Source organism: Gymnodraco acuticeps, unplaced genomic scaffold (genome assembly GCF_902827175.1).
Source record: "Gymnodraco acuticeps unplaced genomic scaffold, fGymAcu1.1, whole genome shotgun sequence".
Lineage (NCBI taxonomy): Eukaryota > Metazoa > Chordata > Actinopteri > Perciformes > Bathydraconidae > Gymnodraco > Gymnodraco acuticeps.
The window spans coordinates 586396-609366 of NW_022990583.1; the positions used below are offsets into that span (position 1 = coordinate 586396).

The 22971-nt window shown below is 42.5% G+C and overlaps 2 protein-coding genes across 2 annotated transcripts; one reads left to right on the forward strand and one right to left on the reverse strand.

Moving 5' to 3' along the window:
• Positions 1 to 422: 422 nt before the first annotated feature.
• On the reverse strand, positions 423 to 21323 carry si:dkeyp-84f3.5 (uncharacterized protein LOC334144 homolog). Its single transcript, XM_034228293.1, has 2 exons — positions 21122 to 21323; positions 423 to 2974 (listed from the first exon to the last, which is right to left on the reverse strand). The coding sequence occupies exon 2, from the start codon at positions 2810 to 2812 to the stop codon at positions 917 to 919; it is 1896 nt and encodes a 631-aa protein (XP_034084184.1). The 5' UTR covers positions 2813 to 2974; positions 21122 to 21323; the 3' UTR covers positions 423 to 916.
• Positions 14171 to 16501, forward strand: LOC117553908 (zinc finger BED domain-containing protein 1-like). Its single transcript, XM_034228018.1, has 4 exons — positions 14171 to 15051; positions 15171 to 15543; positions 15628 to 15757; positions 15881 to 16501. The coding sequence occupies exons 1-4, from the start codon at positions 14171 to 14173 to the stop codon at positions 16255 to 16257; spliced, it is 1761 nt and encodes a 586-aa protein (XP_034083909.1). The 3' UTR covers positions 16258 to 16501.
• Positions 21324 to 22971: the final 1648 nt, after the last annotated feature.

Here is a 22971-nt window from a genome sequence, read left to right on the forward strand (position 1 = left end):
TTCAGATGAGGCTCCCTCCGCGAGGTGAGGACCCCTCCACGAGGTGAGGCCCCACGCAGTCTGCGTGACCTTCGTGTAGGGGCCTGATGGTGACGTAATTCAACTAAGAAAAAATTGTTTCTCGACCATAAAATGCTGTATTGCTCCACGAAGGTTGATTTCAGACAGGCAAGCACTTGAAAGTCTGAAAGTAGAAAAGGCTCTTCGAAATCCACAAAGCATGTGTACTCAATTGCCCCTAGTTATTATGTTTAACCAGCTAACATGTCATGTAATGCACTTTATGAAAAAATAAATAAATCTGTGCATTTGCAAATACAATGTGAACGCAATAGGACACCTATATTACACTTAAAGGACCACACATAGTCAATGGGGCTTCCAACCCCCAGATAGCAGCAAAAAGGGAGTCAAAGCAAAACTGTACTTTAAGTAATTTCTTTGTACAACTTTAATGGCACCAGTAAAAATCCACCGGGTAGCAATGCTACCTTTTCAAAAGGAAGACATAATCATATCACATATTTAAGACAATCTCAAGAAATAATAAAAATAATTCAGCAATATGATTGACAAGGACAGCGTAATTTGCCACTAAAAATACAATGTAGCAATGTACTTGTCCTTATAGGGGGCAATTGGTGGGACTGCACTAGTTTTTTTTTTTGTTTTTTTTTAAATTCACATTAAATTGGTATGCTTCCCACCCGAGCCATGATTTCTGATATTTCCTTATTAACAGATGTTTCTTTTCATGCCAAAGAAAAATGTATTAAAGTAATTGGTCAACAAAAAATGTAACAAACTTTACATCATACAGTTATTGAAATACTTGTATTCAAAAGAGTAAAAAATACTCCCCTCCCGAGAGCTTGGTTGTTGGCAATTACAGTTACGATTGGGGTTGACACGATAATTACCCGTTTTCTGAGCCATGAGAAGTCTGGTGCTGAAGGAATGTGTCCAGGCATGAGAATGTCTCGGTGCATTCAGTACATTCGTAAAGGACCTCTGAGGAATTTCCTTTGTCATTTTGAGTATGGTCCATACAGTCATCCTCTATGTCATCTGCATTCCCCTTTTCTAAAACAGCATCCCTTCTGCTGTAAGATGTTTGTTCAACATCATTTGCATCTCCGGAACTTGGGTGATTCTCAAGCTGAAGCTCAAGGGACAAAGTGTTCCTGAATTGAGCTGGATGCCTCTGGGACTTACTAGGTTCCTTTTTGTGATAGCGCAAGTGCCGTTGGTACACACATAGCAGCCCAAATCTCTTTCCACATTCTTGGCACTTGTAGTTAACTCGGCCAGCTTTTCCTGATTGTTTGCTCTTTGATTGCTGCTCTAGTGATGACATTTGTTCATTGTCAGAGGAGCTCTTGGTTTTCTCATCAGTAGAGTCTGTGTATATTTCACCATTGAAAGGACTGGTGTCTGGCCCATTTTTGGGATTCGTGTACAAGTGTTTCAAACCTGGTTTCTTTTCCGATTCTGCTTTGTGATACATGGCTAGATGCCTTCTTAAATCACAGCGCTGTGGGAAATGTCTACCACAAAATACACATGTGTGCATGGTACCCTTATGGTATCTCATGTGCCGAGATAAACTGCTAGAATGGTTAAAAACACGTTGACACTGCTTGCAAGGATGCAGCTTGCCATTTGGATTACTCGTCCTTCTACGTCGGCCTTTAGGCGGCATTCTTCGCCGAATTGTTTTCTCTGATTCTTGATTCAGCTTATCTATTTCCTCCTGAGTTTGATGTGTGCGATGATGCTCCTTTAGAGATGTTAACCTTTGGAAACGATCACCACACAAACCGCATCTGTATGGTGTTGGAGAGAAATCAGCAACAATCTTATTGCTAGTATCCCTAAAGATTTTACTATCTCCAATATTTACACCAATAGATGTCCCATTACTGTAGACATTTTTAGGTGGTGTGTCTTCTATGTTCTTAGACTTCACTTCAATTTCGGATGCTAATGGCTCTTCAGGCTCTTTTCCTTTGCAATGATGCAGTGAATGGGTCTGAAAATCTGACATCCAGAAAAAATTCAACTTGCACTTCCTGCAAGGATATGATTTCTCCAGATTATTCTCCTGCCTAATCACACATCCATCCAAAGCTGTAGCCTTGGGGAGGTGATTTTCTTTGTGATGAGCATTTAGTGCATCTATTTGAAGGAATCGCTTACCACAATGACTACAGCAATGAAATCTTTCTTTGACATGGTCTTGGAGGTGTTTCTTAAGGTCCTGTCTACCTTCAAAGATCTTACAACACAGAGTACACTTATAACCTCGCTCTGTGTTTCGATACTGCTGGTGACGATGCAAACTCTGCAGGCTGTTAAATGATCTGCTACATATTTCACAACGGTAATGCCCCTGGCGGGACTTGTCTAGGTTCAAGTCAGATGGCCTTGACCCGAACACATCTCTATTACAAGGAGAATGCTGTGGCTTCAGAGTTGGAGACATGCGTTTGATGGCGGATGGGAAATGAGATGGCAGAACTCCAGAAGATACTGGTTTTACAGAAGATTGTGACTCCAAGCCGTTCACAACTGTCAGTGTACCATTTTCTTGCAGCACATATTCCCGAGGGACTTCAAATCCATTTGATGAGCCATCAAAGGAAAATGACTCTAGAGGTCCATGAATGGTCATGTGGCTCAATAGATAAGAGTACTGACTGAACCCATCACCGCACTCTGTGCAGATAAAGGTACAGGATTCTCCGATCAATTTTGATGAAGTAGCAGCATTCACTGATTTCTGCTTTTCCATGATGATCCGTGATGGCATCCCTTTTCAATGAGCAAGTATGAGTAAAACGTTATCCAGACATTCACATATTGGTTTTCATGTGCGAATCAGTGTGTCCACTCTCTCAGCAGGCTGGTTTTGAAGAAGATGTCCTTGCGAGCTGAACGTTCATCCCTCTGGTTTTCCATGATGTATCAGCACCTAAAGGGGTTAAGAAAAAAACAAAATCAACAAACTACTGGAGCCCAATTTGTGTGAACATTTAAAAAAATATTCCCTATGACTATGCAATGTAACTTTTGCTTTTTTTTTTTTTTTTAAATAACCCAAGCCCGGTTTGATAACGTGATGACTAAATTCTTGATACCAATACATTTTTACTGAATACAGCTTGAATTCACTATACTGCAACTCTATGGAACCTTTTAAAAAAAGAAGCTGGTAACAGTTAACGTTAACTAGCTGTATAACAACTCTGTGTAATGTGTGTACCCAGAAATGTGTGTAACACCAAAGTGAACAAAGTTAATTTCCTCGTTGGGGATTAATAAAGTATGTCTTATTCTTCTTCTAGCTGTCCTCCTGCCTATTACTATACGGAGTTGTTGTTCACAATGTAGCAATATCTTTAATATGTGGTGTTGATAGTTTACTGCGTCCCAAACTCAGGTTTCTATCATATCTGGGATGACGTCTCAAACCCTGACAGTACTACTGGGCAGTAGGTGGTACTATATAACCTACACCAGGCATCCTCAAACCACGGACTCCGGTCCGGATCCGGACCGAACCACCACTGTCTCCGGACTCTGAGCAAATTATACTTTTCATATGTATTATCTCTCTGTATTATATGTGAGACATCGCCACAACGAGTCAAAATTCTCCGCTATGTCCACTGCAAACAGCGCTCTGCATGTCTGACTGTTCCACTGTGTTCCACCTGTGTGTGTCAACGCTTTGGTCCAATCACATTCAGCATCCAGTCAGCGTTTTTTTCCCCCAAACAATCTGCGAATCAGAGGCACAGTAGGGCGGGTCTTCGCGGAATGCGGGTGGGAAAAATGTGTGTGTCTCTTTCAACCTGTCTAAGTCAGAGTGAGAATTTAAAAAAAAAAAATTCAGAGCGAGAGTTAACAGCTCATCTAGTTCCATCTGTACTGTAGCTACTAGCCTAGTTTCACCTACCGGGGTGGCAACTGACACCCAAAAAATAGGCCTTGCCACCCCAGCTGCCACCCCAGTTGGCAGGTTTGTTTTGAAAGAAAAGTTGTGGCTCATCGGACATTTATGAGAGAAAGTCTCTAATGTCCGAGTGCAAGTGAATGCAGCACAAGATGCACGTCATGCACGTCCCCCGGTCCTGGCGCGAGCGTGGACATACGATTGGCGGCGATTTCATTTTGAACTGGACGGCGCAAAACGAGAAGCATTCGGACCCAAGCACTGAAGGAATGAGGTATTTGCGGTCTACAATGACAGAGAAGAGACTGTCAGTTTGGCTGTACTCAGCATTGAATCAAAACGCTCTAAAGCTGTTGATCTTAATACGTTTGTGAGGCGTTTTGCTGAACAAGATGGTAATCGCCGCATTCAGCTGTAATAGACATGCCAACTTGATGCTCTGCTCACGGATGAGCATACACAACTATTAAGATGATGACCTTACGTGTGTAAATATATTTTTTTCTTTGAGGGGGTCTGCCCCCAAAAAACTGTTTTAAGTCCTGAGAAAGTCAAATAAGACGGTGTGTAAAACTACACTGCCCAGCCAAAAAAAAGTAACCACTTTGATTGAACTAGGCCAGTAGGTAAGGACTTTCCACTGGATAATAACTGCAGTATAAAAGAATGCATGACTGAAGTGATGGAGACCATGTTGAAGGCAAACAAAAAGAGGAAATAACAGGTCAAATCAAGCAAATCCCCTCTCAGATTGCACAGCAACCAGAAGAACATAAATACTGGCTGGTGATTTGATTCATCAGCTTTGTGATGGAATAAAAAATGCACAGTGCATTTCCTTAGCTGTGGGTGAGTCCACTGACACCACTGACAATGCTCAGTTGCTGGTGTTTGTGAGTTTTTATGATGAGGCAAAGGGGGAGTTTGTTGAAGATGTGTTGGGCCTGACGAACCTCAGTGGACACACAAGGGGGCAAGACATTTATAAAGCAATAATGGGAATGCTGAATGAAAGAGGGTGCAGCTGCCTTTATTCCTAACTGTGCAGCTCTTACACTGCGACTCTGAGGGGTCAAGCACAGACACAATAACAATGAAAACTGCTGCATACAGATTATTTTTGTTTTTGCAACCTCGTGTTAAGAATCTTGTTGCAATTGTTTAAAAGTCCGTAATAAACGGACCTTTGTCTTATTGAAACATTTATTTTGGACCTTTAATATTTGTATTTGAGTACCCCTGACCTACACCATGTTTTTAGAATACTTGAATCGCATTGTTTCCTATGTATTAGTTCTTTTGACATCCCTAATGCTACTGGTTAAAGCTGTCTTTAGCCTGATTGTTTACTGTGGCCACCAGATGAAACTGTTTGACAAAGTAAGACCTGCTATGGATGATGCATTTAGGCACTAGTAACATACATTGGGTAAATAACTACATTACTTTTTTCGTTGTGATGTTTGTGAGTTAGCTATCTTAAAGTTAGTGTTTGTTCTATTTAGCAGATAAGCTAATGAGCACGGGCCTCTCATCGATGACTAGATTCATACTTTCTCCAAGCACTGTCTTTTAATGAACATGTTGAGGAACCAGGACATGACAGTTTCAAAGGAAACATTGCTGCGGAGCTTTTCAAATGCATTCGCATTTGAGCAACACAATACAGGTGCCATCTAGTTCCATTATATTCAAGAAGGCAGACATCCATATTTTCATCAATGCAAGATGGCGACGTGCTAGGTGGCAGCCTGTTGCAAGCAGCTCCAAGTATGTTTATGCTTATAATTTGGAACGTGAGGTCCTTTGGCAATAAGATGGACGAGCTCGGCGTCCAGACCTAGTGGGAGTCTTGTGAGTGCAGTATCATGTGTTATACGGAGACGTGGCTGCACTCACACATCCCGGACAACAACACAGCTCTCCCCAGCTTCACACATGTTAAATGCCCCACCAGAGACAATAAAACTGTGGACTTTTTATATGGAAATTGTAAGGATGCATACTATGTCACAGCCCTCCCCCTTGGCAGATTGGATCACAACCTTGTCTTACTGGCATCAAAATATGTCCCTCTTGTTCAGCTGCAGCATGCATCAACTAGAACTGTGAGAACGTGGACTCACGGGGCAAATGAGGCTCTACAGGACTGCTTTGAGACCAGGGACTGGGATGTGCTTGTTTGCCACATGGAGAGGATATCAACAACATGACTGACTGCATCACTGACTACTAGGGATGGGTATCGAGAACCGGTACCAAGTTAATACCGGTGCCTGATTGGACGGTATTGGTATACCGTTAAGCCGCTAGAAAAACGGTGCAGCTATCGGTATATGTGTGACGTCTACTTCCTTAGTTTAACTTTAAACCATTCTGGTTGGTTGGGAACCCTCATCCTGTGTGATGTATCCGGTTTGAGACCCCTCTGATTGGCCACTGTAAATGCCACTCGTCATCTCTCTCAACAGCGCTCTTATTATTGTTGTGAGCCTCCCGCAGGCATGGCGGACAGAGCGAAGCAATCGAAGGTCTGGGTGCACTTTAAAAAAATGTAGTGGCAATAGTGCAAGGTGCAATCTATGTACTCAATTAGTTGCTTGTAAAGGGGGTAACACAAGCAACTTAATGAAGCATTTGAAAACGAGACGCTCATTGAATCTAAAACGGTGCAGCGTATTTGACAGCCTAAACAATGTGGCTGCTAGCGATACTGCTAGTGCTAATAGTGCTAGAAGTAGCACGCTAACAACGTCCTCCTCAGTGCAACCTGATACGATTTGCGGGACAAATGTAACGGTATTTTAAAAATACTAAACTGTCGGCAACTATAGATGCCGTTTTCGCAGGCTGTGTGTAAATGTGACCTGAGCGAAGGCTCACAGGCAGGTTAGCTGCTGCGCACGGGTAATATGTTTTGTTTACTTGAGTGGAGTCTTGCAGGCACATCGCCTTGTCTTTTTTTTGTTTATTAACACTGACAGTGTATTAATGTGAGCTCCTACACCTATAATAATTTGGTCTTTCATTGAATGCTTTATAAACCAGTTAAACTTACAGATGTCATTGTGAATTGGAAAACTGCATTTAAATGTTGTTAAAGGTCAACATTTCAATGTATGGTTCAGCAATTGTTGGTCGTTTACTAGGAATTGACATATTTTAAGCTCAAATACTTTGTTCTAAGTTTAAACCTTCAGACATATTTTGACGTGTTTCAGTTCAGCACATCATTTATTTTGTGATGATTTAAAAGTACAATCCAGAATAATATACGTACTCGCCTTTATCTTTTTGCCATCTTAGTCTTTTTTACCAATTTCTTCATATCAGTTTTGCATGATATCACTGTAGGACAATGTTTTAAGGATCTCTTGTCGAGCTAGGTTGTCAGTTTGAAATGTCTGGATGAAGATGTTACTGATTTATAAATGTTAAACATTAAAAAAAAAAAGCCTCTTTTCATCCTCTGTCTGAGGGAAAACCCCAAAAAGCATGATAGGGCGAGCCAGGCCCCTTTAAGTTATTTTATTTATTTTTGTCTGCTTCTGAGAAGCTAATGTATAAGTTATACAGTTATTTCTGCAATACAATTACAATAAAATGACTGTTTAATCTTCACATCTTGTATTCATGTCTATAATTTTGAGCACCAAATTATTTAAAAGTATCGATAAGAGTATCGAAAAATACCGATACCGATAAGCAATACCGGTATCGATAAAATCCTAACGATACCCATCCCTACTGACTACATAGTCAAACCACTTTGTCGGCTAAAACGGTACACTGCTTCCCAAATAATAAACCCTAGATTACTAGCGTCCTTACTAGCATCCTGAAATCACTTTCAAATAAGAAAAAGGAAGCCTTCAAGTCCGGGGACAAGGAAGTGATGAGAAGTATCCAGCATGACCTAAGGTATAAGCTGAGGGAGAGCAAAGAATCCTACAGGAGCAAGCTGGAGGCCAAGCTACAGGAGAACAATAGCAAAGATGAGTGGACTCGAATGAATGCCATCACAGGGTTCAAAGAGAGGGACAGATGGACGGACAGATGGACGGACGGAGGGTGCCCTCAACTATCCCCTCCTCCACCTCCGCCTGGCTTCGACATCCCCCCACAGCTTTCAATGCCTTTGACCCCCCCCCCTCAGTGTCCCCCTTGTTGAGCATTCTGCCTCTCCTCCACTGACGCATCAAGCCCCCTCCCCCGCTTCGCTGTTGCCCCTTTCCCACCAAAGCAATTCCAGGGCCAGTTCACCAACATTTTGGTTTCGATACCAAGTCAAGAATTGCGATTCCGATTATTTTTCGATACTTTTCTTTTATTATTTTCATGATAAATGTTGTAATGTTGTAGTTTATCTGTTAAGTGTTTTCTTACAACATGGTCTCTTCTTTATACTTGAGTTTGTGATTTATTTGATAGTTAACTTTATATTTTATTAACATGTAATAGTAGGCTACAGTAATATAAATAATTATTGACAAAATGTACATTGCAGATGTTAGCCACATTGGTAAGTTAGCTAAAAAGATAGCCATATTAGACAGTTATCATTGCCATTAATTGCCTCGTCAAACTACGAAAACGTTCGTTTGTCACAAAATAAATGACACTTGTTTGACTTAGATTTGAGGGCATGGGCTTGAGCATGATGTAATTATGTTATCTATCACATTCGCTAACCTGTCTGTCTTTAAATTCTTTAAACAGCTCTGGATGCCGGTCTGCGAGGTGCTTAGCCAAGTTTGATGTGTTGGCTCCCTTGGTTTGCAGGGGATCTAAAACATGTCTGACAGACAGGCCTCGTGGTGTCCGTAGGCTTGCCCTCACTGTCAGAGATATAGCTAAAATACTTCAAAATTTCGCTTCTGGCGTCTTTTTTGTCAACAAGCCGAGGCGCAGCGGCAGTTGCACTCCCACTTGCAGGCCATGCTTCTCATTTTCTCACATGCTCTGGCAGCTAGCGCGTGCATGAGAGAGGGGAGGGACTGCAGGGAGTGGAAGCAGAGCGCTGAACACACACGGCTCTTATTAAAATAGCGCTTTCTAACCGGAGTACTTTTCCCCGTCATTCTTAAAGTACCGATACTAATGAAACGGAGGAATCGTAACGTTTTTAACGGCAGGGTATCGCTGTACCTTTCAAGTATCGGTACACCGTGCAACACTATTAGGATGTGACCAGCATTTTAGCTAGCAGCGCTGTGGCTGCCGGCCACGCGCGCTGTGAGGGGCGGGGCTGACACACAGCCAGGTCAGGACACTACGCGTGCAGCAGCCAAATTCATAATATAGCGACAAGCGGGAGACAACGTGTGACTTACTCACGGGGAATTTAAAGTGAAATGGAATTGGTTACAAAACCTAACTACACATCTCGACTCTCCGGTGTGACAGTATTTTGGATTCAAGCCAAATCAATGAGGCGAACCTACGTTCTTGAATGAGCCAGGCGGTGTGTCGCATTCAGTGTGGTGCTAGTTACTGAGAACCAGTAACTAGTTACCATTACTAGTTACTTCATTTCAAAAGTAACTCAGTTACTTTACTAGTTACTTAAACCCAAAAGTAATGCGTTACTGTGAAAAGTAACGTTTTAGTTACTTGAAAAAAGGTCTCCCATTAATGCCCTTATAGCCTTCATTTCAGTACTGTCATTGCATTGGAGAATAATACAATCTGTTGATCAACTTGACATGCATTATATGCAATCTGGATTGCATCGATATTAGCTGGCTTTCCATTTTTGTATATTCTTTCTCCAGGTAGTTGGAAAAAGTTTTACGTCCCATATGCCGCCCGGACATGCTATCATGCTAACTAGCTCCCTGAAAGCGGGTGACTCCACTGTAGCAATAGCCTGCATGTGTTCTACAACATACCGTGCAATGGCTTTATCGACTTTTCCCTGGCTAGCAGTCCCTTGGTTAAAATCCAGCCGCTGTTGCTTAGGTGGAGGTGGAGTGGCGTCGGCTGAGTCTCTGTGGTCTTAGCTACTAGCTTCGTCCCAGCATGTTGTTTTTGCATTTGTTTTAAGAGATTTGAATTACTGGTTTGGGCAGTAGATAGATCTTTGACCCGCCAGGACACAACTTACATTTAACAGAAACGTTCTTTTCTTTGTGCTCGACAAAAGTGAAATAGTGAGAATATCTCCAGGTGGAGAAACTAGACTTGAGCTCCGCTGCCGCCATGATAGTCTTGTTAGTAAACAACACAAACACGCCCACAGCCCGTCTCCGCATGTGACACAGGAAGTATCTAAGTACATTTACTCAAGTACTGTACTTAAGTACAGTTCTCATCTCTGTTCGCCTTGCTGTTGACTATATTAAAAAAAATAACGCAGTAACGGAGTAACGCACCATGTAGTTAGTGTACTAGTTACTGCCAAAAATAACGGCGTTACTTGTAACGCGTTAGTCCCAACACTGGTCGCATTTGTTTAACCTGTTAAGCACTGAGCCTGTTTTTCAGGTCTCAGGCTCGAAAATGACATTCCCAGAACAAATGACCATATCTTCCCTTCTAAAAGGGTTAAATTAATAATCTTTTTTCTCAAAGTAATGACAAACCTGTGAGTTGGATGTAGAAAAGTCAGAATCAATATAGATGTTTTTTATTTTAAAGAATTCAGATTGAACATAGTAAAAAACTGTAAATTATAGTGTCCGTTAAAAAATGGAAAACTACCCTTGGATGATGGTAAGGTAGACTAAAAGCTTTAGGAATCCAAAGTACAACATATAATAAGTACCCTGTATCAAGATTGATGCAAAACAAGTGACATTTGACCTTTTTAGAGAGGTTTAGCAAAAAAACAACACTTCTGGGGTCATTTGGGTGGATTTTCCATATCTCTGGCCCCCCCTTGGTCGATTTTGCTGATTGACATATCTTTCTAACCGTCAGAGCCAATGGAATTTGAGGGAAAGTCCCCAATACACACTCAGCTTAACAAATAAGGAGTGAGAGAGACGCGTAGAAAAACCGGAAGCTGCGCTAATCTCTGGTGGCTACCATTAGCAGCCAATTCCTCTTCTCTGATTTTTGCATAAAAATGTAATTATGGATTATCAAAATGTTTTCAAAGTGACAGACACATTACTATAACCCAGGGGTGCCCAACCAGTCGATCGCGATCGACCGGTCGATCGCGGGGAGATTCCCAGTCGATCGCGAGATGTGTCAAAAAATAGAACAACAACATTCTGTTGTATCGTTAATGTCCTGTAACATAACCTTCCTGTCCAGAATAATGCACATGAACGCATCAAAGCTTTGTGATTGGCCGGCGAGACCCCATGTGTTGGGGCGTGACTGGTGGGCATTGGGCAGTATTTCGCTGACGTTGTCCGTGTCAACAGGAGTGACAGTCCGCACACACACAAGACCGCAATTATGGCAGAAGCAAAAAAGCCCAAAATATATAATTTTCACTCCGAGTGGGAGGATGATTATTTTTGTATCTATTCCAATTCAAAGTCCATCTGTCTCATCTGCAATGCGAGCGTGGCTTTATCGAAGAAGGGTAATTTAGGAGTGGCATTTCAAAACAGTGCACAAACGCTACGAGACGGAATTCCCTCCTAATTCTGCCCTACGCTCCCAAAAGGCGAGGGACCTGAAAGGACAGCTAAATGCACAGCAGTCCATTTTCACCAGGCCCAACAACAAGAGCAAGGCTGCTACCAGAGCATCTTATCGTGCCAGTCACGTTCTTGCGAAACACATGAAGTCTTTCAAAGACGGCGAAGTTGTGAAAGAAGCATTCCTGGAGGCTGTCGACGCGCTTTTGGGGGACAGTAAAAATAACAGAAGCATTTCAACAGGCTTTTGATATAATAAAAACTCAAGTTGGATACCGTTATTAATCAGCTGTAAGTTTTAGTTTGTTTGAACTTATTCATTATAATTATTGTACAAAATGGTATAAGAATGCAAACATTCAGATCTGTTCCGTTTAAATTGATTATAGTCTATTATCAATTCAGGTTAAGAAACTAGTGTTGCTTGCATCCTATTTTAAAAATGGCATTTATTTTTATACTCTACTAAAATGCATCAAAAAAGGGTTTGATTCTATTAATTTTGTCTTTTTTATTGCACTTTGGCAGCACATTCCTGTGCAGCTTCAGATCTGAGTTGTCTTATTAGAAAGCCTAATTTATACTTTTGTAGCAACACTATTTTTATATAATGGCAAAGAAAGGGTTCAGAGTCTTTTCTTTTTCCCTGTGTTATATGTGGCAGCACTGTTCAATGTTTCTTGAAAACATTACCCACTGTAGTATGTGACGTGTGAATAAACACCAACTCTGCATCAACAACACTTGTGTAACTTCGGTTAAATACTTGTATGTGTGTAGATTAGAAAGAGGTAAGACAAAGGATCTGCAGTATTTTATGAAGTATTCATCGTACAAAGGTCAGTCTTATAAAAGTAGAAGTGTGTATTTACCTGGTAGTAATGGCTACGCCTCTCTATTTGGACTGGTAGATCTCGGCAGACTGGCAACTTTAAAAGTAGCTCTCGGTTCAAAAAAGGTTGGGCACCCCTGCTATAACCCATGGATTAACCTTCAGCCGCGTTCTTTCTCGTTGTAATGCCATTGACCACGACTTTTGATCAGAATAACAGCTAAGGTGAGCATATCTCCATGTTTTGCAACCTAAAGCTACTCGTGTGTTGTCTGTATTTGCTTCCCCTGTCACGAGTTCAGATCGCTCAGTGATGATCCTTATATTTCTATAATCTGTGGACTCTCAGGATGTTATCTAAACTTGTTTGTGCAGATTCAATAAGTATATCGATCAGTGTAGCTAGAGTTCTGTGCTAACGGCCTTAAGATTGTTTCACTCATAGCTAATTCAGAGGCTCGGCACTAGCTTTGTGGTTTTTTTTTGAAAAAAAAGAAAAAAAATCAGTTAGCTGAGTTTCTTCCCGTTACATGGATATAAAACATTCATAGTTTATTGAATATTAAGATGCCCTCAGACGCTGTTTCCTGCAGATGACGCATTTTTCCCCCCGGTATCGGGGGTGCTGTGTAGAAGAGGCTAAAAAGGTAGCGACAAAAGCAGGCAATACCACGCATTTTAAAACTACACCTAAAACACAACCATCCCATTCTGTTTTCCCAGCTGGTAGCAAACACGGCAGCTGGAGATGGAGAGCCCCCACCTTCCCGACAGTTTACAATCAAAGATGCATTTTCTCAACAATGCAAACATGTCTACTGGAGCAGGTCTACTTGAGCATGTCTACTTGAGCATGTCTCCCTTGCTTTGTCCTACGCAAGCAACCTTCCCACGTCAATCCTACGCAAGGCTTTATAAATGAGGTCCCAGGTTATGAGACAGCTAGAGAAACTAAACCAAGGCAAAGCTGCGGTATCAGCCCCAGGATTCTGAAGACCTGTGCCAGCCAGCTTCCTCCTGTTCTACAACACCTGTTCAACCTGACCCTGTACCTGGACGACTCCTTCTGGGCTAAATGACAATCGCCCATTAGCTCTCACACACATGTGATGAAGGTGCTGGAGAGACTGGTCTTGGCCCATCTCAGATCGTAGATGACATCATTTTGTTGACCCTCTGCAATTTGCTTTTATAGCCTCACCTGGGGGTGGATAACGCCATTATCTACCTGCTGCAGCGTGCTAACTCGTACCTGGATGGATCAGGTTGCACTGTGAGAATCACCTTTCTTGAATTCTCCAGTGCATTCAACACGATCCAGCCACGGTTACTGAGTGACAAGCTGCAGACTATGAGGGTAGACGCATCCACCATCTCCTGGATTACAAATTACCTCACACACAGGACTAGGGCTGTGCAATTTAATCGATCCTGCGATATATATCGATATTTTGTTTCTCGAGAAAGTATCGATATTTCAGCCGCGGGTATCGATACATTAAGTCCCATTCAAATCCCCCGTGTTCTGCCTGGCACTCTGCTCCCTGCCCATTCCCCCCCGTTCGCTTTGCATGAAGAGCGATTACATCAGCCAGCCGAGCCGCTAGTGTCGCTGTAGAGCATTTCTAGATACACAGACGCCGGTTTCTTCTTCTCGCAGTGAGTGCGAAGCGGTTCAGGAGAATGGCGGCACACATTAACCCAGCACCTTCGTGCTTAAAAGCAGATGTGTGGGAGCACTTCGGCTTTAAAAAGAAGGAAAGCAACAATTTAGATAAAACTATGGCGGTTTGCAAGCTGTGTCACACAAACGTGAAATACTCTGGAAATACCACTAACTTACGATCCCACCTACAACGTCACCACCCGGACAAGGTAATGCTAACTCAGGAACTCAAGAAGCTGCGGCCGCGGCATGACCCAAAACAAACCGTGCTGGACAGCGATGGCGGTTGTTCCCACAAGTTCCCATCTACTTCACCAAGGTCGCAGAAGATTACAGAGTCCATTGCCTACTTTATTTGTCAGGATTTGAGACCTTATTCCGTGGTGGAAAACATAGGCTTTCGGCGCATGGTGAACGCGATGGAGCCCCGCTATCCTGTTCTAAGCCGCCAACACCTCACCAAGGTTTGTGTTCCCAGGCTGTATGCTCAGACAAAGGCACACGTCAAAGCCTCCCTGGGCAAAGCGGAGAGAGTTGCCCTGACGTGCGACGGGTGGACCTCGCGAACAACTGAAGCATATGTCACCATCACGGCCTACTTTATTAACGAGGAATGGGAGCTTGTTACGTATGTATTACAAACCAGGGACATGCCAGAGAGCCACACCGGACACAACCTGGCAGAACATCTAAGAAAGGCCCTCGCTGAGTGGGAAATCACAGAAAAGGATCCAGTAATTGTCACTGACAACGCGTCAAATATGACAATAGCAGCTGAGGAGGCAGCGTTCACACTTCACGTCAAATGCTACGCACACACCCTAAATCTGGCTGCACAACGTGCCCTCAAAATCACAGCAGTCGCACGCCTGTTGGGAAGAGTGAGACGCATTGTGAACTTCTTCAGACGAAGCACCACAGCCAACCACATGCTGAAAAAGAAACCGAGGCTTCTACAACTACCAGAGCACAAGCTGATGACGGACGTGGTTACAAGGTTTGTGCGTAGTTACTTTTCAATTGTTTATTTTGTTTTTATTACTAATTTATTTTGTCATTAATAAATACATTTAAATAAATCTATAAATAAAGTTTCTTACTTTTATTTAACTACAGGTGGAACAGTGCACACGACATGCTGGAAAGATTCCTTGAGCAACAACCGGCCATCTGTGCAGCCCTGCTCTCGAGTGAGGTGAGGAAGACCGAGAAGGATCTGTGCACACTGACTGAGTCAGACGTGACAACAGCTGAAGAAGTAGTCAGCGCGCTGAAGCCCATGAAAGAGGCTACACAGTACATGTCCAAGGAGAAGACCCCCACGCTGTCAGTCATCGCACCCCTCCAGGACACACTGATCAATGGACTGAAACCGATCGAAGGTGAATCTGCAGTCATAAAAGAGATGAAGGCTGCCATGTCTGGGGATCTTCAGAAGAGGTACATCGACCTCAGGGCAACTCTCCATGCATGTTCAGCAGTTCTAAAGGCATAGATTTTAAATACACTAATTAAAAGATTTATTACAGTGAAAGCTCATGAATTTCATTTCATGTTGACCTATTTCATTTAGTTATCCCTTTGGAGTGTGGTCGAAGAGGGCACAGGAAAATGTAATGGTAGCGCTGATGATGAGGGGATGGCATCCGAAGAAGAGACTGTAGATGACGGTGTGCGATTCAAGGAAGGAGAGAGCAGTCAAGGTCAGTATCACCCATTGTTATCCAGTGAAGCACACCGTGTTGTCTGAACCTCTGAGTAGGAATTATGGAATGTGATTAACTATAAATAATGTGTTTTTGTTTTTATTGTTTATTTATTTGAAGGTCAGCATCCTCCACCCAGGAATCCAAAGCCGTCTTGTCCACTGGCTGCCCTTCTTGGTGGTGAACGATACGGTGGTGGAGCACAACCCAAGACAAATACCCAAGAGAACCAGGCCAAGGAGCAGATGACCCGCTACAAGGAGGCAGATCTCTTGGAAGTGAAAGAAGATCCACTGGTCTGGTGGAAGGAGCACCAGTATGAGTATCCACTCTTGTCACACCTTGCTAAAAGGTACCTGTGCATCCCTGGCACTAGTGTCTCCTCGGAGAGGGTCTTCTCTACTGCCGGAGATATCATCACTGCTCAGAGAAGTGCACTTCTCCCAGACCACGTTGATCAGATTATATTCCTGAACAAAAATCTGAAGAGAATGTAGATGCAGTTATGTAGAGAGGAGCCTTTCTGTTTAGTGTTTTTGGCTTAAATGTTACTCCTTTGGACTTTAATTATTGGCAGGTACATTTTACATTAAATGTTGTTCTTAGTGACTTGAATTATTGGCTACCTCATATTCTGTGTTAAGCTAAAAATGCTGTAAAAGAATCTGTTCAGAACAGGCCACCTGCTGCACCTTTTAATTGTCCATTGTGATACTGCACTTTATGTACTTACGTTTCAAAGGCTTGTAAATTACAGTTTGCACTGTTTCAATAAATGAAACTAATTTTCTCACCACATATTTTGATTCATTTTGTCCAGCATTTGCAAGCTGTAGACTCTGTCTAGTCAGAGCCATATATTGTATAATTGATGCTTTCAGTTTTTAGTTGAATTAATTCAATCCAAGTCAATCGAACACTCACAAGATGTCACCAAAATCACACTGTCCCTTTAAAATCTTTCAGAAAATGATGTAAGTGTATCGAATCGTATCTTTGGCTGAATATCGTGATATATATATCGTATCGTGAGCTGAATATCGTGTATCGTATCGTGAGATTAGTGTATCGTTACAGCCCTAGAAGGACACAATATTTCCGGCTGGGCAGTGCTCTGTCTGATGTGGTGGTTGGTAGTACAGGAGCCCGACAGGGGAATGTACCCTCTCCTTTCCGTGTCACCTTATACACCACTGACTTTAAAATCAGCGTTTCCGCCAGGGGGGGACAACACAGAACGTGCACGATTTGGACGCGATGAGTGGTGCTAGTGGTGCATGCGCGTGAGCTGCGAGCACCAGAGCCTCGCAGCGGCGAAACTGAGGCTCCGTGGTAAACTGTGGTAACATGAAGAGCCGTTTGGGAGCCGAAATAGCCGGCGCTTTAAGAGAGCCGAGACAAATGATCCGGCTCACTAACGTAAAAAGACAGTATCTATAAAGGGACGGCTCAAGTCAAAATTCAAGCACGCCCCATCCCCCCTCTCAGGGTGGACGCTCTCTCAGCCCTGGTCTGGCGGAAACACTGCTTTAAAAATACAACTCAGTCATGCCACCTGCAGACATTTTCAGATGACTGATGGTTGATTAATTTTTGGAGTGGACTGGAAGACATTATCTGCTTCTGAATGTGGCAAGGGCACCACGGCAGGGCCCAGGAGGTGAACGGGGACATCTCCAAGTAGCAGTCTACACTCCATATTTAGGTATGGTCGGGGACTTGAACCGGCAACCCTACGGCTCACAGTCCAAACCCCTACTGACTGAGCCACTGCCAGACATCTTGACAAATCTTGTCCCAGTCTGTTGTTGCCAGTGCACTCTGATGGGCGCGCAGCATCAGAACCGGTGACACCAGCAGACTCAATAAACTCGTTAAGAAAGCTGGCTCAGTCATCTGCGTCAAACAGGACACTTTTGTTGTGGTGGAGAGGAAGGCTGAAGTCGAATAGTCCATTTAGCTTAGGAACGTCTGCTTGACGCCGGGACGACCGGCTGCCCTCCCCGACAGGCGCACGGACGCGACGGCCCGCTCATCACTGTGCGCACATCTGCGACCGCAGTTTTAATTAGGGCCAGAGCACGATGTGCCGGTGGAATTTTATTATCACTGGTCCACCATTGTAACCACTGGCCCAAGAGCATTCGTCCAAAAAAGTCGACTAATAATGAAGAAAATGAACACATTTGTTGCAATAGTAATGTATGCACATACTACATTACTACAACATTTGGATCATCAGTTTTTCCTGAATTGTTCATATTTGGTTTATTAAAAATAATTATATTGTGGTCATTGTTAAAAAAAAATCTGCTATTATTGAGTATTATTATTAGTATAATGCACTTTCTGCCTTCCTGTCATTCTCAGGAGTTAGAAATGTAATGGCTATGTAATAGATTAGAACCGTCATTATCCTAAACTGCTGGGACATTTCCCTATAGCCAATACCTTTTATATGTTCTACTCTTCACTTACTTGTCAGCATAGGTCGGCATTGATGTACAGAGCCGACAGAAGACCTTGTCTGTATTGGCATCATATAGAGTGGTGCAGTGACGCATCCTAAAACCAGGAAGTAAGCTGCTGGTTCCCTCGACAAAAAAGCAATGGGATTTCTCCATAGGGTTTTGGAAAATAGCTCGAAATAAGGTCTGTGGAAAACAAGATAAATGCACGTTTTGTTCAGCCGGATAATATCCACATGTCTACCCTACTTTTATACATTTCTAATCATAAAACTAATCGATACATTTATGATTCGAAAATTATAAAAGGATTCTAGGACACGTCACTGCACCACAATATAGAATTTAGTATAATATAATAATTTAATATATAAGCAAACTCCATCGATCAAGCCATTGTGGTCGGCTGAAACTTTCTCTCCCTCTTCTTCTCATACTCCCTGTCACTCTCCTTTAACTCCTCCGGTGACTTTCTTTTATTTGAAGATTGTTTTTTGCCCGGTGCTTGGCCGGATACCGCTGGTATTAAAAACATTTTGGCGAATGGTTAGGTGGCGCGAAAGTCTGTAGTGAAGGAGCGCGCTCCCACTCACGGGAGCCTGCTCTTGTTGCTATCCGCAGCAAACAGCTGTTTGCTTTTCATCCAACAACCGCCTCACGAAACGCTATGTTGTAGCGTTAAAACGCGGAACAACTTAACAAAATTGCTAGTTTTTGCGCAAAAAAAATTAACGCCACTAATTATTTTAACGCGATTAACGCATGTGTATTTTTTTTCCTCGGCCGCCCCGTAGTTTCAGAGCGCATCGAGTTTAAAATACCATCTACAAGCTGATTCTGACAGCCCCGCTCCTGCCGCCCGCTTGTGGTAGACCACACTTCCACGCTCACCGGCAGGCACCTATTGGGAGGACCGGGAGGGTGTGTGTATGTGTGGCCCGAGCGAGCGAGAGAGAGACCTTCCGTGCATTGTTGTTGTTAGCATCTGGTGCTAGCTAGCTGCGCTAACAGATATAAGGAGCTGTTTAAATGAAAACAGAGGAGCGACATTTCGCCACAACTGCGCCGAGCACTTGACTTTATGCAGGAAGCCAGACAGTGGGACATTGTACAAAAAGTCAGCACACTCAGTGCGCAACATGATTGCCCCACACACACACAAAATTATTGAATGAGAGAGGTTCCAGGTTGAATTGAGGCGAATATTTGTCATTGTTCAAATGATAATAAACATTAGCATAAAGCATATTTGTCCACTCATATGTTGATAAGAGTATTAAAAACTTGAAAAATATTCCTCTAAGGTACATTTAGAACAGATAAAAAATGTGCGATTAATTTGCGATTAACTATGGACAATCATGCGATTAATCGCGATTAAATATTTTAATCGACTGACAGCCCTAGTCAAAATACCTATACCACAGGACCGTTTTGTTTTTTTAAGCAATATTTTTAATGGCCCGAGCGGGCAAGTGGAAAGTATGTTATGCTGGCCCGGGGTGTCTAAATAGTGCTTCAGGGCCAGTGGGCCATTTATAATGTCGAGCCCTGGCAGGTTTAATGGCTTACTATGCTCAAGACTAATTAAGACCTGTCAACAACAACCACATGTGGAAATTAGCAGGAGGAATGCTCACTTTGAAATATAAAACTGGATGGCTGTGGTTCCGTGGGTAAGTGCACTGATCTTCGGAGCAGGGGAGACTGGTTAAATCCCCACTGCAGTCAGTTAAGGGTGTCAAAATTCAGAGATACCCATTTCCAAAATATCAGTACACAACAAACATACACACATGGATTTAAAATGTTGTTTTGGCACAACCACAGAACCAAATACAATTCTGAATGAAATTTACAGCAGACAATACAGCTATGAAAGCTGGGCCTGTTACAAGTATTTAAAATTCTACTTTTGGGCCTCCCCCACTGGACCTGGACTTTTATTTTTGCTGGGTCCAACCAGCAACATTATGTAAAAACAATTACATTTAAACTCCTGCACTGTGAGAAAATTCACTTCAAAATGCATTAAAAAAAACTGGGCAATATTCTGCAGGTAAGTGAAAACTGAAATAATGCTGCTGTAGTTTGAAATCTCCCTCTTAACTCAGTATAACATTTACTGATGAAGAAAACTGTCTAAAACTGACAATTTCAGCAATTCTGCTCTATTCAGATGATACAAGAACACAACAGGAAACGTTACAAAATGTTAACGGTTTACCATAGACCAAAATGTCTTTGTTGTAAGTTATATTTTCAATACCTTCGCAGCTTTGTCTTTTATTTAATATTCACAATACTATAAAACACTATTGTTATTTACTAGAATCTCGACCAAAGAAATGTCTCAGCAAACTGAAATAGCAAATGGATATTTTCAAAAGACCAAATCTGTACGTAGTATTATAAAGTATGTAAAATAATTTGATAGGGAAGAGGCCATTTAACAAACTGTGTTGAGCAAACTGAGCTCTGGCAGGATTTCCCAGACGTTGAATATGACCATTATGTACCAAGACTTTTGTGTATGTGCAGGGTTTCATGAGTATCGTATGCAGCCAGGGGGCGACTGAACATTTCCCAAACAACAATTGTACATAGGAAGCTAGTTAACGTGAGCTTGCTTAGAAAGCTTGTGTTTAATTGAAAATAATACGAGTACATAAATGTCGAGGGCTCATTGGGAGTGATAAAGCTACAGACAGGCATAAATAAAAATCAGCCGCACACGGCTTCAACTGAACGTGAAGCTAATAGTGTGGTCAGACGATAGCTAACGCTATCTGCACTTAGCTAAGGCTAGTTAGCAAGGGGAGAAAACACAGTGATTTGTAAATCAATAGGCATTTAAGGGTCGGCCGTTTAGCCTGATGTAAACATGACTTACCACGCAATATGGTACACCTCAGCACAAAGTAAAATAAATGTCCAGCAATCCGTTAGTACGGTTCAGGAACGGATGAGTGTTTAGCGCAGCAGGCCAAGGCAGCCTCTCCTGGTCGGCCTCTGAAGCATATTAAGAAGAACCTACAGACCGTGACGTCATGACGCACGTTGCATACGTTTATGATGTTTCTGACATAGGCCCATTCCCAAACCGCCCCCTACACCCGCCCCCTACACCCTACCCCTACACCCTACCACTCCGTTTGCGCGTTCACGCGGAGGGTCCGCCATATTGAGGGCTGTTCCAAAGCAACGAGTGTGGAGGGGGAGTGGGCTATCAAGCCCTCAAACAGCGAGTCTGCAGCGGTGCTGACTTGAGACCGGTCTCTACCTGACAGGAGTCACGCTGTGTGTGTCCGTCAGGAAACACGCTGTTTACAAGTAGTTCCAGCAAACATCCACTGATAAATTGCGATGTTAACAACCTCATGATAACCTCATATGTTTTTAACTTATGATCATACCTGTGTTTAGTCTAGAAAAAGGTAAATGTGTGCATTTTATTATAAAGTTGTGTATATTTACAGACCGTTGCAAAAACTAAGAAGCTTATAAACATCAGGTTTAAAACTAAAAGAGCTTTGAAACACAATGAAAGATGTTTGGAGTTTTATTTAAGTTATTCATTTAAACTTTTTGTCTAAGAGATGCTGATTTGAAACCGTTGTTCCATACAGTTACGGCATTTCCTGTTTCTGCCGGAGAGAGGGGAGGCCGTCCCAAAGCTTGCTGCTGTATTTACTCCCTCCATCTGACAGGAGGGAGCCTCGTTGAGCTGCGAGTGTGGCTACAGACGGAGTTCACTCCATCACGGAGGGGTAGGGTCGAGGGAGTGGTTTGGGATTGGGCCTGAATCTCACCCTGGGTTTACTCCAAACCACATTTTGAAATTTTCTACCAAATAAGGACCCAGGTGTCCCAGGAAAGTTCCTTATACAGCTTTAGCCTTTATTGTAGGAATCGACCGATATAGCTTTTTCAAGGCCGATTATTAGTAATCAAGGAGACCGATAACCGATATTTGGAACCGATACACATTTGCAGTAAAATCAGAACATCTTGGTCAATCAATGTTTATTTATATAGCCCAATATCACAAATGTTACATTTGTCTCAGTGGTCTTCACAGTTTGTACAGAATATCAGTATGACAATACGACACCCTCTGTCCTTTGACCCTCACATCGTACAAGGAAAAACTTCCAGAGAAAACCCCACAGTTTAAAGGGGAAAATGGGAGAAACCTCAGGGAGAAGAAAAGAAAATCTTGGTGTCAAAATGTAGAATAACACAAACTCCAACACAACTTCTTTGAAATGCATTTAAGCATATATTATGTTTAATGAACTTTTAAACATATTACAACTGGTTTCCTCTCTGTGCCCTTTTCTTTAGTGCAGGCAGCCATCTGCAATGAGTTAGAGAGAGACAAGAAGTGGGCTGCAGGCTGACATGCTTAACTAACAATAATGCTTAATTTATTATATCAAGACAATGTCTGTCTATCTAGCATACAATCCCAATAAACTGCTAGCAACTGCAAAACACTAGTGCTAGCTAATGTTTGGCAAACTATTAAAAGTGAGGCTATTACAGCAGGGTTGCCAACTTTGGGTACCTGGCTGGAGTGAGATTTTGATATAATGGGTTTAATTACACATATGCACACAAAATGACTGCTATCATGTCAGCAGCGGGACCTTAGCATATATATATAGGATATATACAATATACAAATACACAATATTGGACACAGACTATAAAGGGCACACAGTTTCATTCAAACACATG

Excerpts from the sequence above, each read along its gene's own strand:
- si:dkeyp-84f3.5 (XM_034228293.1), bottom strand. The coding sequence starts at position 2,812 with ATGCCATCACGGATCATCATGGAAAAGCAGAAATCAGTGAATGCTGCT.
- LOC117553908 (XM_034228018.1), top strand. The coding sequence starts at position 14,171 with ATGGCGGTTTGCAAGCTGTGTCACACAAACGTGAAATACTCTGGAAAT. Across the intron at positions 15,052-15,170 it reads ATGACGGACGTGGTTACAAG|GTGGAACAGTGCACACGACA; the intron begins GTTTGTGCGTAG and ends ATTTAACTACAG. Across the intron at positions 15,544-15,627 it reads CATGTTCAGCAGTTCTAAAG|TTATCCCTTTGGAGTGTGGT; the intron begins GCATAGATTTTA and ends TATTTCATTTAG.